General features: G+C 45.5%; 1 protein-coding gene across 1 annotated transcript in view; it reads right to left on the bottom strand.

Moving 5' to 3' along the window:
• Positions 1 to 3107, bottom strand: part of DAP (death associated protein) — a 66235-nt gene extending 63128 nt beyond the window's left edge. Inside the window, exon 1 of the mRNA XM_005604343.4 lies at positions 2815 to 3107. Within this exon, the coding sequence (XP_005604400.1) occupies positions 2815 to 2869 (55 nt within the window). The 5' untranslated portion in view covers positions 2870 to 3107. The remainder of the gene's footprint in view (positions 1 to 2814) is intronic.
• Positions 3108 to 15388: the final 12281 nt, after the last annotated feature.

Genomic DNA, 15388 nt, shown 5'->3' with positions numbered 1-15388 from the left:
CTTTTATTTATCCTATTTTATTCTGCTTTTTGTCTTTTATTACGGGGGTCTCAGCCAAGAACCTAGAAATTTTCCCTAGAGGGAAAATTATTCCTCCTGCCCCACAACAGACACATTGTAACACTCAGCAAATGTTAGTTACTATTTCTGCCCATGCTACCGAAACTGGCTGAGAGTCCGACCTGCGTCACTAGAACACACCGGAGACAGCTCAGAAATAGAGGGAAGCCGCAGGCCCTGTACACTACAGGGGACGTGGGAGGTGCTAAGAGGTTCTAGGGTAACTCATCAGCAGCTATTTATTGAGCATTTTGTGCCTGGCACTGTGCTGGCCCCTAGGGACAAAGAGATCAATAAGATGCCACCGGGGAAGCAAGAAGAGAGGCAGACAGGTAAGGTAAGAGCGATAATGAAAAAGGGGATGTTGTGGGAACGCACCAAGTTCAGACAGCAATAACGAGAAAACACGAAAGAACATGAACATAGTCACAGAAGAGAATTTTATTGTTTCCGATCGAGGATTTAAGCACAAGTCTTTGTTATCCAATTTAAGTACTTAATGAAAGCATTCCCAAAGTTTTTAAGGCTGTTATTTTGATTTATGAACTGTGCTCTTGGCTATCCTTGATGATTATCCTTTAGTATAGTGGCTTGTCTTTTTTTTTTTCTAATAACATCTACTCTGTAGAGCTGCCTACTCTCTGGCCACCCCAGAGTAAACAGGAACGCCCTGCGCTTTCTGCCAAAAAAAGGCTTTCAGACCGGGGCCTCTGTACCAGGGCAGCAAGTGCATCTGAGGGGCACTGCTGGGAGGCAAAATACCGTAACCGACAAAAGGCCCCTTTCTAACCTGGGCCAGGAGGCCGGGCCCTTCCTCTAACTTTGGCCAAGTGTGACTGGTCTTGAAAATACGCAATAACAGTGACAGTTCTCTAAGCTGCTCCTGCCAGACTGGGGCCCCAAATGTTAAAGGACCTAACCCCAAAGTCACTTGAGGAGTTTACCTGTGGGATCAAACGCCCTGGGGCTTGGATCCTCATGGATGGTGAGAGTAACAGCGGCAAAGACAGCCCTGCCCTGGGACTTTCTCAGGGGAAGAGCAGCTGCCCCAAACCTCCCAAATCACAGATTTGGAAAACTGAGCCATACAGAAGTGATGGGCCTCAACACATAGAGCCCAAGTTCAAGGCTACACCAGCACAAATTAAGTTGGCTCCTTGCTCCGTGGGCATAAATAAACTATTTAATTTGTAATTCACAAAGCCTCGCTGTTTACTTCACAATTCAAAGAAAATCAAAGTCCTTCATGAAATGTCTCCCAGGGAGTTAATATGTACAGTTTATATCTCTGATCTTAAAAATCTCCATGTGGATGTCTCCATGTGCAATTTAATTACTGCTATTTTGATTTGGTATCATTCCAACACATACACTCTCACACCCCTCATTACCCAGGGACCGGGGAGCCCTGCGCAGGCTGCTGCTGCATGGTCCATGGCCATCACTGTAAATGAAGGCATTCCCTCCGTCCGGGCAGCCCAGGGCCTCAGGCAGCTGGACACGGACCCAAGGTGGTAGGAATTTAAGGTCAGAGTTATCTTTAAAGGAAATCCCTTTGAGGCACTTTTTTTTTAAACTAATACAACACAAAGGCCCCCAACGCCTATTTTCCATTACAGTGGAACTATTTTCTAAAATCCCACGCCTCTGAAGTCCACACGCATCAGTTTGCCATTTTTCTTCCCTAGTGCCAGTTAGTTTTCTTGTTGTTGAGAGCTTCTTTCACCGGTGAAAAATATTACCTATTCTGGAATGTAGCATATTTAAAAACCGCTCTCTTCTCCCTGTTGAGGCAGAGAATCAGTGCCCTATAGTGGGGGACGGCAGACCGAGGTTACAGGAAATCTTTACTATAACAAGAAGATGGGACAAAGCTGCCACAAAAAGCAGCCATGTTTCGATCTGGCTCCTGTTACTGCAAGACTGAGTTGGTAACACTAATGTGGGCCGTTAATACCCTGAAAGAACCTCACACACTGAGGTGACTCAAGCCTCCTGGGCCTTTGCTTCTCTCCCAGTTTCCCTCCATATGGATCGACTGTCATTCCAAAGGAGAAGAGAAATGGAAACCAACCAGTTTGCACAGAGTCGAAAGAGCAAACAGGAACTGTGCTCAGAAGGGGGGAGGAGGCGGTTTGAAACATAAAGGCTGCTTAGACTCTTTATTTTCTAAGAAAGATGACTCTTTCCTGGATTTAACTTCTTTGGCTCAGAAGTTTAGGATTTGCAAAAAAAATTAAGAAAACAAACCACCACCCTCCCTTTGAGAAAAAGCTGGATGTGAAAGAAACGGGGGAAGAAAGTCATGTTGAGTGATTAATGATAAAAATTATTTCCGCTCCTTTGGTTCTTTTGTATGAAATGCTGTCAGCCTCCAATTAATCATCACCATGATATTAAAAACACTGACTTGTAATTGTTCCTGTTGCTCGTTTTCCTAAAACATCTGTACATTCGAAGTAAGTATTCACCGCCCAAACTTTCTTGCAAGTTGTGCAACTGGGCTTACTCCGGTCATGCTAATTTGCATGCAACTCCCACAGGCTGGCGGTGTTTCGCACACTTTAAAGAATGGGTCTCTCTAGCGCGGGGCTGAGTTTAACTTAAAACCCCAGAAGGGCCACGTCCCGGGCTGGGAGACAGGTCCCGCGCCCCGCGCCCGGGCAGTGAGCTCGGCTCCCCCGCCCCGCGCCCGCGGGTTCGAACCCGCCCCGGGGACCCACGAGAGGAGACAAAGTGGAAACGAGTCCGTACCGGCGGGCGGGTGTCCGGCTTTGGTCTCCAGCTTCCCCTCGGGAGGTGAAGACATGGTGCACCGCGTTTCCGAGGCGCTGGCACGGCGGCGGACTCGCGGGCTGGCAGCACGGTGCGCGCGAGCGGGAGCTCCCGGGAGCGAGGGAGGCGCGCGCGCGAGGCGGCGGGGCCGCGCGCGGGCGGTCCCACAGCGGCTGCCGGGAGGGGGCGCGGCCGCGGCTCGTAGACGTGGCGCGGCCCCGCCGGCCCCCGGCGGCGCGTTGACGTCACGGCGCGTGCCCAGGCCCGCCGGCGCCCGCGCGCCCCGTGTACTGAGCGTGCGCGGCAGGCAGCGCCACGTTGGAAGCTGTGGCCGCAGGCGGAGGGGGAGGAAGGAGGGCGAGGGTGAGGGCGAGGGCGGGGCGTTTGCGGTTGAAAGAGGCGGGGGTCGGTGCTGGCGCCCTCGGTGGCCCCAGGTTGGAAAGCGTCCAGCAGGAGGGTGGCACCGCCACGGGCGCGCTCAGCCAACCCGCTTCGATGGACGGTGACGGCGATGGGGTAGCTGAGCGCCCTAGGGGGGTGCCTACGGGGTGATGTCTGTCCCCAGGGAACAGGCCAGTCTGCCCGGTGTCCTCACCCAGCTCACTAATTGCGGAATGAGTCCCCAGGTGGGACCGACAAGGGGCCCGAGGATAGCAGGGATTTGATAAAAGACGCTACAAAGACGGGAGCCTTCTCCCCTGGTGGGACAGGCAGCGCGGGGAAGCCGGGAAACCTGGGCAGAGTTCTGGGGCGGCTGCGCCTGCGCCCCTCTTTCTGCTGTCTTGTGCCGTGGATCTCGATTCTGTCTCAAGCTCACTCTTTGCACTGGATCGCATCCTTCTCTACGGTTATCCTCTCCTGCACCAGCAGTCCTGCCTTACTGGCTTAGCGTTCAAACAGGCCTAATGTCTCAGAAAAGGGAGCGCCACCACGTCTCTCGCCTGTACATCTACCTTTGACAACACAACTGCTCAAAGAGGTTGAGCATGTCACCCCTCTCACTCCCTCCTCAACCCAGTCCAATCCATCTGGTTTTCATCCAGCTCCACCGAGGCCGCCCCCAATCACGGAAAGTCCTTTTGTCAAGGTCACCCGTGACCTCCATGCTGCCCAAGCCAATGGTCACTCTTACACTCTCATCCTACTTGACCTCTTAGCAGCACTTGACCTAGATTACCATCCGCCTCCTCCTTAGCTTTGGGGATGCCACAGCACTAGCTTGACATCCAGCGGTCGCCATGATATTTGGCTGCTAACTCTCAGTCGAGTTGGTTGGCTCCTCTCCTAGATTTTTAAATATTTCAGCACCCCAAGGCTCAGCACCATCCCTCTTCTCTATCTGGTCTTTGCTTCAGTAGTCACATGCAAGCCCATTGGTTTGACTATCATCCATACACTTATGGATGCCAAATCTGCAAACCCATTTCTCTGTCTGTGCTCCTGCACTGAGCTCTAGACTCACATCCCACTGCCTCCTCCTTGACCTCTCTAGCTGTGTGTCTGACACAGTGCTGCCCAACGCTTTGCATCACTGAGCACGGAGAAATGCACGTACTGTGCATTGATCTTGGACTTTCCCCCTACATTTCAACATCACTAACAGCAGGATAGTTGTTGGCAGGTGGCAGTCATGATATAGTTGTCGTCTTTCATTCACATCAAAACTTGCAGATGGGTGTCAGCTGCTTAGAAGAAAATTTGAAATCAGTAGCGGAGCACTCTTAAGAGATACTGCATCACTAACACTCAATGGAGCAGAGCGTGAAAGTCCACAGACACCACCAACTTGGATTCTGAAGGGAAAGAAGCTTTAAGGATACCTAACCAATTAATTTTATGAATATTTTCCTTTTTATGTATGTGCAAGAGTGCTATATGGTTAAAAACTCATGCCTTAATTCTAAAAGAACCATTTCTAAGAATTATGAAATAAAAATTCTAGATTAGCGAACATTGTGTTATAGTTTAATTGACAGCATTTTTTCCCCTAGCTGTACATTGAGTTGCATGTTAAGGGTGACAGCATCTTATATTCAATGACATATGGCATTGCTAGGGAACCCTGTGGTAGAAGAAGGAGCCTTATGAGGGAGGAGTCAAGCTACTCAAGGGCCCTGGTGGCCCCAGTCCACTGGGCCGCCCTGAGGCATGAGGGGATCCGTATCGTTGCCTGAAAGCTGTTCTGGGACAAAGCTGATCAGGACACTCTGGTGTAACAGCCATGTCTAGTTTTACAACTTCAAAGCAGAACTTCTGATTCACCCACCTACCGACAAATAGCGTACCATTTAGAATAGAATCCAAACTACTCGTTACAGTGTGGGGTGCCTGCCTAATAGCATTTCTACTGAAGAAAATACCGTTGTTTGAGGAACTTAGCTTGAAAAAAACACCCATGTTTCCTAGCCTCCCTTGCTCCTAGGGGTGGCCAAGTGACATAGTTCTGACCATTGAAGTGTAAATGGAAGTTTGTTGGGGGATTTCTGGGGAAATTTTGTGTTGCTGATATGAGGACTGCTGGTCCTCCTGTTGACTTCATTGTTCATCCTGCCTCCAACTGAGACACAAGGGGGAAGGCAGAGCAATCATATTGCAACCATGAGGCGGCCAAAGGCATAGGCGCTGTATGACAATGGTGGCAGAGCAGAGACATGAGAGGCAGGAGGGACTTTGCGGTTGTGGAGGCTCTGCAGGGCAGTGAATCCCGCTTCCAGATTGTTCTGTTGTGTGGAAAACAAACCCCTATTAGATCAAGTCCCTGTGGTTGGTGTCTTTACATGCAGCCAAATGCAATCCTCAACACACCTGCCTACCAGGTCCTGTGTGATGGGGTCCCTGCCCGCCTCTAAGAGTTCATCTCTCCTGCCTCCTCTGGCCACACTGGCCTTTCTGAGTGTGGCCAAGTGTGACAAGCTGATTCTTCCCTTTGGGCCTTAGCATTGGCTGTTCCCACCACCTGGAACCATGTCCCTCGATTCTTGCGTGGCTAACTCTTTCTCACTCTGGAATCATCTTTTCAAAGGGCCTACTCTGGCCACCAAATCTGAAGAAGCCAGCCCAGGCATTCGAGTCTCATCACTTTGTCTTCACAGCACTTCAGCCTCATCTGAAATTCCTCATCTATCTGTCTGGACTTTACTGCCTTTCTCCTCTGATCAGCACTGGTCAAGTGTCAGCTCACGAAGGGAGAGACCTTGTCCATCTTGGCCACTGGATTCCTAGCACCCAAAACCAGGGTGGGCACAGAAGAAACATTCAATAAATATTCTTTCCCTATAATTCTGGAGCATAGATATGTTTCATTTCTCACAAATGTTACCTAAACAAAGAGTAGCAAGTGAGGACTACATGGAGTGAAAAACACATAATATGTAGATAACATTAATACAGCTGGCCACTAATCCTTTCTAACATTTACTTTCACTAGTGAGCACATTTGTGTGTGTATGTGCATGGGTGTGTATGCATGTGTGTGTGTGTGTGCCTGTATGTGAGTCCAGCCCACCAGTCCTAGATACTGAGGACCAATGTTAGGCACCACCCATTGGATGCTTTCTATGTGGACATGCACACTCAGATATTATTAGAATTGTTGATTGAATAATCTGACTTGAAGCTCCCTATAACTCTAGGAGTAAGGCAAGTTAACTAGTTTTATTTACCAAGAAAAACAAAAGCAAACAAACAAGGGAGAAGAAACAATTGTTGGACTCAACTGGTACACAACTCTGTTGAATGCATGCTAGGACCAGAAGCCAGATTTTCTAAGTCCTGATCCCATTTACCCCCACTGTTGACTGCCTTCTAAGTGGAGTTTGGGGAGCCGTTTCCCCTTCTTCTCTGTCAGTTGTTTTCTAATCCCAAATGGTGCTGGGAAAAATGGTACCAAATCTAAGATACTACTTAATGTGAATGCTGTAAGTACTGGAAAAAGTACTCAAAGAAGGAAGAGAAAATGTAGATTCTCTCCCCCGTGTGTGTATTTTGAACCTTGGCTGTACCACTGAACCTTTCTGGTCCCCAGTTTCCACACCTGCAAGTCGGAGATGTGAACACTAACCTCCCTCAGGGCTGGAGTCAGAATTCAGGACCGACTCACACAGCTCTGCGTCATCCCATTTATTCTCCACAAAGTCCCGAGACACGAGGACTACTCTGCCCTGGTTGATGGATGAACTGAGCTCTGTGAAAGGCCAAACAGGGATGATAGCTGATGGGGGAGACTTGAGAGAACCCTGCTCTCGCCACCATCCTGGCTGCGCATTTGGAAGTGCTTTCTAAACCCTAATATACTCTAGAATGTACTGTTATCATTGCAAACCAAGTTTTCATTAGCGTTCATGAAAACAAGAATAGTCCCACAGCATATTAAAATAACCCCAACTATCAATCAGCTGATGAGCATTGCTTTCTTTTCCAGGCTGGCCCGTATTTTCCGTCTTGTTGTCTGATGGATGAGAGTTTTCATATTCCTATTCACTACACAAGATTTCTCTTCCATTGTTCATATTGCTCACAAAGAGAGGGCAGTAGTCATTCTCGGCTTTGCTTTGTAACATCCAGGATATTCAATAATATCAATCTAAATATAATTTATTTGATACCCACGCACATACATACAATGCTTAAAAAAGATATGCATATCCCAAAGTCAAACAAAAATGGTAAAACATCACACGTCTCACACACACACACACATGAGGAATCCTTTGGAGTGTCATTGGGCTTCAACTTGTCACTCAGTTACAGGGTAATTGAGAAGCACTTTGAGGCATTTTTAAAAAGTAATTCAACAGAGGGGCCCACCCGGTGGCACAGCGGTTAAGTGTGCACGTTCCGCTTCGGCAGCCTGGGGTTCACCGGTTCGGATCCCAGGTGCAGACATGGCACTGCTTGGCAGGCCATGCTGTGGTAGGCATCCACATATAAAGGAGAGGAAGAGGGGCACTGATGTGAGCTCAGGGCCAGTCTTCTGCAGCAAAAAGAGGAGGATTGGCAGCAGTTAGCTCAGGGCTAATCTTCCTCAAAAAAATTTTTAAAAGAGTAATTCAACAGCTAATAAAGGACATGGAGGTCAATTTTAGTCACATAGGTTATCCTTCAGCTAAGGATATTTAATCACATGAGGTTATCCTTTAGCTAAGGATATTTGAAGAAAAAAATAACCAGCCTGAATCTTGGCAAAATATTCAAGTTTTGGCAAAATATCCTCTTATCTTTAGAAGTTAGAAAATAGAAAATGCAAAAAAGATGAGAGTACTACAACCATGAATACTGATTTTCCACAGAATTGCAAATGCTGTGTAAGTTATTTATAAAGAATGTATTTTAGCAGAGAAATGGGGGTGAGGGGTGGGGATAATTTTATTTCTGGCTCTTTCACTGAGTCGTTATTTGACCTTGTGCAAGCCACTTCCACATTCTGTGATTATAGCTCCATAGTGGAGGCAATAATACCAATCTTACCAGGCGATTCAAAGAGTTATTCAATATTATGTCTTAGCATTTATCTCCCTGTATGAAATTTCTTGCAAAGGTGTGTGACTTACTGTAAGTATAAAAAATAAACATGACAAAGACATCAAGAATAAAGAGGCTTTCAGCAAGATAAGATCATCTCAAGCGAGTCTGAAATCTGAAATTGAAGAACAGCATATTTTTGTTAACTTTTTTTTTTTTTTGAGGAACCTATCCAGGATTCAGTGGTGCTAGGACATTATTTTACTCTTTTCTCTTAAAAAATTTTTGAAAAGTCTCTTCAGATGTGAGTGTGTTGTATTTAGAATGCTTAAGTGAGAGACGAATAGCAGAAGGATGTTGAGGGGTTATTCCTGCCTTTTCAGGCCCAGGAGCCTCTACACAGACTCTTCTGAGGGATCAGTCAGAGACAAAGAACCTATAAATGGCTGAGCACTGGTCTTGGGGGCTCCAGACTGAGATCTGAGGCCCAGCCTGATCACACATAGAATGTGTGACATAGGGGAAACTCCATCCTTTCTGAGTCTCAGTGCCCTCACCTAAAAGTGAGGACAATAATGCGACCCGCTAGAATCTTTATAAGAAGTGCATGTGATAGCATATTGAAAATGTTGGGTAAACCTTAAACACTAGACATGTCTGCCCAAAGCACATTACTTGTTGTTAGAGATTTTGGAGAAACAGCAAAGTAAACACATACTTATAATACAAGGCAGAACGTGATGAATGTTCTAGAACAGTAAGAGATTCCCACTAGTTTGTGGGTGGGTAGGAATGGTGATAATGAACAGGTTTCAAGGGACAAGGAGGGTAGAATTGAGCCTCGCAGGTTGAACATGATGCCTTTCTGGTTGGTGGAGGCAGGAGGAGGGTGTTCCATTCGGAGAATAGCAAGAGAAGCACAGAGGCGGCAGACAGCAGTCCATGCTCCCAAAACAGTGGTTCCTCCAGTCTGACTTGAGGGTAGGATGAGCATGGAAAGGTAACTGAGGACCCGGAGGTCCTGGTTTAAGGTCTGGCTGAAGAGAAGACAGCTGGATGCTCATCTCTGCTCTTGCATTCAGTCTCTTGCAGTATCATGTCATGTAGGCTCTGGAAAACTTCCTTGTACACTCCAGAAAGAATAAGAGTGGGGAGAAAACAAATAACATTTCAGTATTATTAAAAAAAAAAGAGAGAGAGATTTGATCTCACAGACCCCCTGAATGGATCTAGGGAACCTCCAGGGGTCCCTGGATCACACTTTGAGAACTGAGATTCTTGATCATTCTTTAGACGCTTATGGATTTAAGATTAAGAATAAAAAAGGATTGAAAAACAACCACCACACCGTAATCAGTGGGGACATCAGCCCAACAATAGGCTGGGACTATAAGCAATGCCCAGGTCAGCAGGTGGAGTCTCAGGGGCTCCCCTCTTGTAGGCTGACTCCCACGCCCTGGACCAGGTGGGTCAGATGGGAGGGAAGTGTGGGCTCGTCCTCCAGAATGACAGCAGCAGCCCCCACTGTCTGGGCTGCCCCACTCACCACAGCTGTTTCCGGAAATAGCTGGTTCCACGAAGGCTTCCTGCTGTGCTGTTCCCCTTCAATAAAGCAGTTTGAACAATTTTAGAGTCTTGATAGTATTATTGACGCCATTTTTCAAAAGGGTGTTTTCACAGGCTTATTTTATTTAATTGTGATGTAATTGACAAATAACGTTGTGTAAGTTGTGTCAGTTTAAGGTGTACATGTGTTGATTTGATACATTTATATGTTACAATATGATTACCACCACAGGGTTAGCTAACACCTCCATCACGCCACATAATTGCCATTTCTTTTTTGTGGTGGGAACAATTAACATCCAGCCTCTAAGCAACTTTGAAGTTTATGGTACAGTATGGTTGACTATAATCACTGTCCTGTGTATTAGGTCTCCAGGACTTATATGTCTACTATTTGCAAGTTTGTACCCTTAAACAACATCTCCCAATTCCCCACCCCCATCCCCTGGTAACCATCGTTCTGCTCTCTGTTTTTATGAGTTCAGCTTTTTTAGATTCCACACATAAGTGACGTCATACAGTATTTGTCTTTCTCTATTTGACTTATCTCACTTAGCATAGTACCCTCAAAGTCCATGCCTTTCACAATAGCATCAAAAATAATAAAATACTTAGGAGTAAATTTAACCAAGGAGGTGAAAGTTCTGTACAATGAAACTGTAAGACATTGATAAAAGAAATTGGAGAAGACACAAACAAATGGAATGATATCCCATGTTCATGGATCAGAAGAATTAATATGGTTAAAATGTCCATACTCCCCAAAGCCATCCATAGATTCAGTGCAATTCCTATAAAAATTCTAATGGCATTTTTCACAGAAACATAAGAAAAAATTCACAGGCTTTTAAGTGAGGAATGGCTAACAGGAGGCTGTTAGCCATTTTTTCCCCTCCAAAGCTGCATGTTGTCCCTTCTCTCAATAGGCCATATAGATGTTTTGACTACTTTCAACTAAGAAATACTTTTTATGAATACATTTTAAAAAAATATAATGCCAGTATACTTTGGGAAACCTATATAACAGAGCAATGTCCAAAAGAGAAAGCAAAAACCACTTCTCAATAATCCTACCAGCGTTTGAGTCTACCCCTTACAACATTCTTTGTACGTCCCTCCAGGCTCCTAAAAAAATAGAGATTCTTTTTGGCTACCTCATTTTGTAGATTGTACCTCAATTTATGTTTGTCTGATGTTTCTCTCATTGTTAAACAGGTGTTGTGGGTTTTTGGAAGGAAGGCCATAGAGTGAAGTGCCATTTTCAACACATGATATCAAGATTTATCATTGATGATACTAACCTTGATCACCTTGCTGATAGAAAGAGTTTTAAGTATGGTTATTTTATTCACAATTTATTGGTGAGTTCAGTTCTTTATTAGGAATCAATGTGAACACAGGTTAAATTCTTGGTATCACAACCTTGAAGTTGCTCATAATTGCTAAGGATCTATATTAATAAGCATAAACCTGGCCACGATTCTGGAGGATACCTTTGAGCTCTTCCCATCTCAGTTGTATTATCTCTCTCACTATTCTGGGGCTAGAGATGGCAAGTAATTTCCCAAACTAATTTAAAGCTTATTTTCCCTGCTGAAATTACCCAGGTCTCTTTTTAAGCCATCTTTCTTCTCAGCCAAGTGATTTCACATAATTGATTAATTATTCCATTCAGGCTGAAGTATCTGTGTGTGACTTTGTAGGCTAGAGAGGGTTGTAAATAATGACTTCGGTTGGCATCCTAGTTCTCACCATGTTTGCAGAAAAGCTAGTTCTGTTCTGGCTCAGTTTTTAGAAAAAAGTCCAAGCTTGGGAAATACGATTGCTGTTAATTCAGAAAAGAACAAATTCCAAGCCCATCCTTCGGGTTTGGAGAGACCCTCTGGGGTGCCATTCAGAGCTTTTCACTGACATAAATTAATAAACTGCCTTTGGCCATGGAAAAGATAAAAGAAAATATAGAAGCTTCTGTAGCTCACTGGAGACTTACAACGTGACTTTTCATTTCCTTAACAAAGAACCCCAGAGTGTTTGGGTAAAGAAAAGCTACACTTAAGCTATTCCTCGCAGGGTCCACGGAAAAGGTAAAACTTGACATGATATCACTCTTACAAATATGGGAAAGTACCATTGTGGGCCAGGCTCGGGTGGGATTTGGCTTATTAACAGCTCCACTGTCACTTAAAGATGTTGTTGTTCTCTCCCTTTTCTTCTCAGAAAGAGAAACCAACTCTGAGTATTTACTAGAATATTTGCAGAATGCTAAAGGAGTTCATGGAATCAAGGAGAGGGCTCCTGCAGCTGCAGGAAGGAAGGAAACGTGGGATTCTCTAGGAATCCTGATAACTGACCTCTCTCTCTAGGATTCTGCTGGAGAATGACTCGTGCAATGGTTCATTTTATGTGTCAAATTGGCTGGGCCACAGTACTCAGATATTTGGTCAAACATTATTCTAGATGTTTCTGTGAAGTTGTTTTTTAGATGACAACATTAAAATCAGTAGACTTTGACTGGAGAAAATTGCCCTCCCCAACGTTGATGGCCATCATCTAACTGGTTGAAAGCCTTAATAGAAAAAAGACTGACCTCCTCGGAGGAGGAAGGAATTCTGCCAGCACAATGCCTTCAAACTCAAACTGGGGCTCTTCCTTGGGTCTCCAGCCTGCTAGCTTACCCTGCAGGTTTTGGACTTGCCAACCTCCATAATGGAATGAACCAATTCCTTAAAATAAACCTCTCTGTCTCTGTCTCTTTGTCTCTCTCTCTCTATCGTGTTGATTCTGTTTCTCTGGAGCACCCTGACTGATACGCTCAGCTATGACAGTTTTCCCTTGCCTGGATCTCCATTCAAGATCTGTTTCAGAGAGCATGAAACACCCTTGGGCCTTAAACCACTTATATTCAGGTGCTATGCTCTAAATGACCTTTCTGGGTGCTGATAAATAAGCTAAGTGGATAGAATATTTACAACTCAGTGAGCTAAGTACACAAGGAACGCTCTTGACTGACTAATCAGGCTGAGAAGATCTCAGGAAACATTAAGTTTGACTTCGCTGGGTTATCTATCAGAAAATGTTACTGATCACCCTGTTAGGTTTTTCCTGAATTCGATGTCAAGAGCTAAGGACACTGCTGTTAGCCATTGTTTACCCTTTGGGAATGTAGTCCTTTAACCCCATATTTTGTGTGCACCAAGTTGTAAAACACATTTAAGAGAATTGCATCAGGTCCTGAACCTACCCCTTGTAGAGAATAGAGTTAGTTCCTAAATTGTGCCTACTGTTAGTGACATAAGCTGCAAAATGATCTCACTGGCCTCGTATCAACTTAACTCACCACCATAGCTTGTATATCTTGCATAAATTCTCTTGCTTGTCAGAAGATTCTCAGACCTCGGGGTCTAGTTTTTCTCCTTGCACCCTTGTAAACGGCACATAAATAAAGAGCAGTGCCTCAAACGCATTATTACACAGCGGGAAGTCTTGGTCTCCTCCCTCCCCGCTACCCCTCTGATACCATCTTGCTGCCCTCGGTGATACTGAAGTCTGCCGGTCCCATTAGTCCCAATGTTCACTGCAGGCTCTCTCCGCCAACTGCCCTAGGTGCTCTGCTTTTCTCCCAGGCTCCCTGGTGTTCAGTCCCAATTTCTCCAACTTTCACTGAGATGCCTGGACAACTGAGTGGTCCTTGAGATTCCAGGCAGTAAGCTGGTGCTGCTACAGTAGCTGAGGGACAGAAAGGAAGCCTGTCCTTATCATCTACTCACATGAGGTGGGCCTGGTAGACATACCCTGGCCCTGGGCCTCCCTCCTGGAGTCCCCGTCCTGTTCCTACCATCCCAAGGTTGTAATGGTGGGGGAGGCAGGGTTGGCTATCAGGCTCTGAGGGTAACTCTAGAAATCTCAAGACTAGGAAGGGGTTTATTGATTTCATAGACTTGATTTCATTCAACAAATATTTTTGAGGGCCTACCCCATGCTGAGTGCTTTTCTAGAAATTGAAGATAAGGTCTCAGCTTTCTCAGAGTTTATATTCTAGTCTGTTGGAGGCCGAAACTGCATGGTGACAAGTGACAGAGGTAGGCTTCAGATATTCTTCTCTAAAACACGCTGAACCCCGGATATCTAAACACTGGATAACTCCCCAGTTTGTGAAGCATTGTGACGTTACTATGTTGTGCTGTTTCTGCACTTGTACTATGGAGAGTTCTTTGGGATGCAATTTAAAAGATAAAATTCAGGTGCCAAGGCATTTCTGGTTCTCTGCTCACATGCAGGCAAGATCCTTCAGGAAGAAACTTGGGGTGGGGAGGGGCTGTCTAACACACACCTTATCCTTTTCAGGTATTGCTCATGCCCAGGGAGCGAGGGCAAGTCTGGTGGTGAGAGTCCTTCGTCTTCTGGAACAGGGGTGGGCAGACTGCAGCCCACCAACCAAGTCCAGCCTCTCTCTGTTTTTGTAAATAAAGTTTCACTGAACCACAGCCATGTACATTCATCTATGTGTCGTCTGTGGCTGCTTGCAAGTTACAGCGGCAGAGTTGAGTAGCTGCAACAGGTATGGTGCGGGTTGCAGAACCTAAATATTTATAGTTGGGCCTTTTACAGAAAGTTTGCAGACTCCTTTGTGAGAGCAATGGTTCTCAAAGTGTGGTCCCCAACCAGTAGCGTCTGCATCACTGAAACCTCATAAAGAAATGCAAGTTCTTCCTCTACCTCAGATCTACTAAACTGGAAACTCTGGGGTGGGGCCCAGTAATCTGTGTTTTAGTAAGCGCTCCAGGCGATTCTGATTCACACTAGAGTTTGAGAATCACCGAACATATAATTTTTCCCTATAATTTTTGGGGAACTATAGGCTACCAAGGAGTCCAAACCCCACAGTGTTTTTGACTTCCTGAAATCTCCTTCTGTTATCACACGATTGCTTAGAGAGTGAATGTTGCCTGTTGAGAAGTATAGGCTGAAGCATTTCAAGAGAAGCTGCATGTAATGGCATTAATGATTAAGAATTGTGTTCCCTGCAGAAAGGATCATTAACTGATTTTATAAGACTTACGACGGCTAGCATTTAGCTCATTGATTTACGAACATCGCATCAATGTCCCTTTTCACAGTTAAATCTCTTTCAGTGAATGTTTGATCACAGTCGAGGAGAAGACATTGACTGATTACATGTATTAGTGCTCTGTGATTACAGACAACTCCCCATATTGTTCCGGGAGGCCGTGAAGGAGTTGGATTTACAGATTCCCGTGCAAGTCATGAGAAAGGTGTGGGGCTGGCTGTGCCCTCCTTGCCTGGGGTAAGTTGTAACGCTGCCTCTGAAGCTGCCAACTCTTGCCCACTGTTGTCCTCCTCTGAAGAGGAAAAAAACCTGCATCTGGGGCAGGTTGAGTTTAAACGCTTGTGATTTCTGAAAGGCAGTGCAGATGATCAAGTGAAAGGGGAAGCACTGGGAGCCTTCAGCCCGTTGTTTGGAATAATACTTTTCCCTGATTATGTGGATGAATTACGAGTGAAAAGA

Source organism: Equus caballus, chromosome 21, assembly GCF_041296265.1.
Source record: "Equus caballus isolate H_3958 breed thoroughbred chromosome 21, TB-T2T, whole genome shotgun sequence".
Lineage (NCBI taxonomy): Eukaryota > Metazoa > Chordata > Mammalia > Perissodactyla > Equidae > Equus > Equus caballus.
This window is presented reverse-complemented; position numbering and strand designations above follow the sequence as displayed.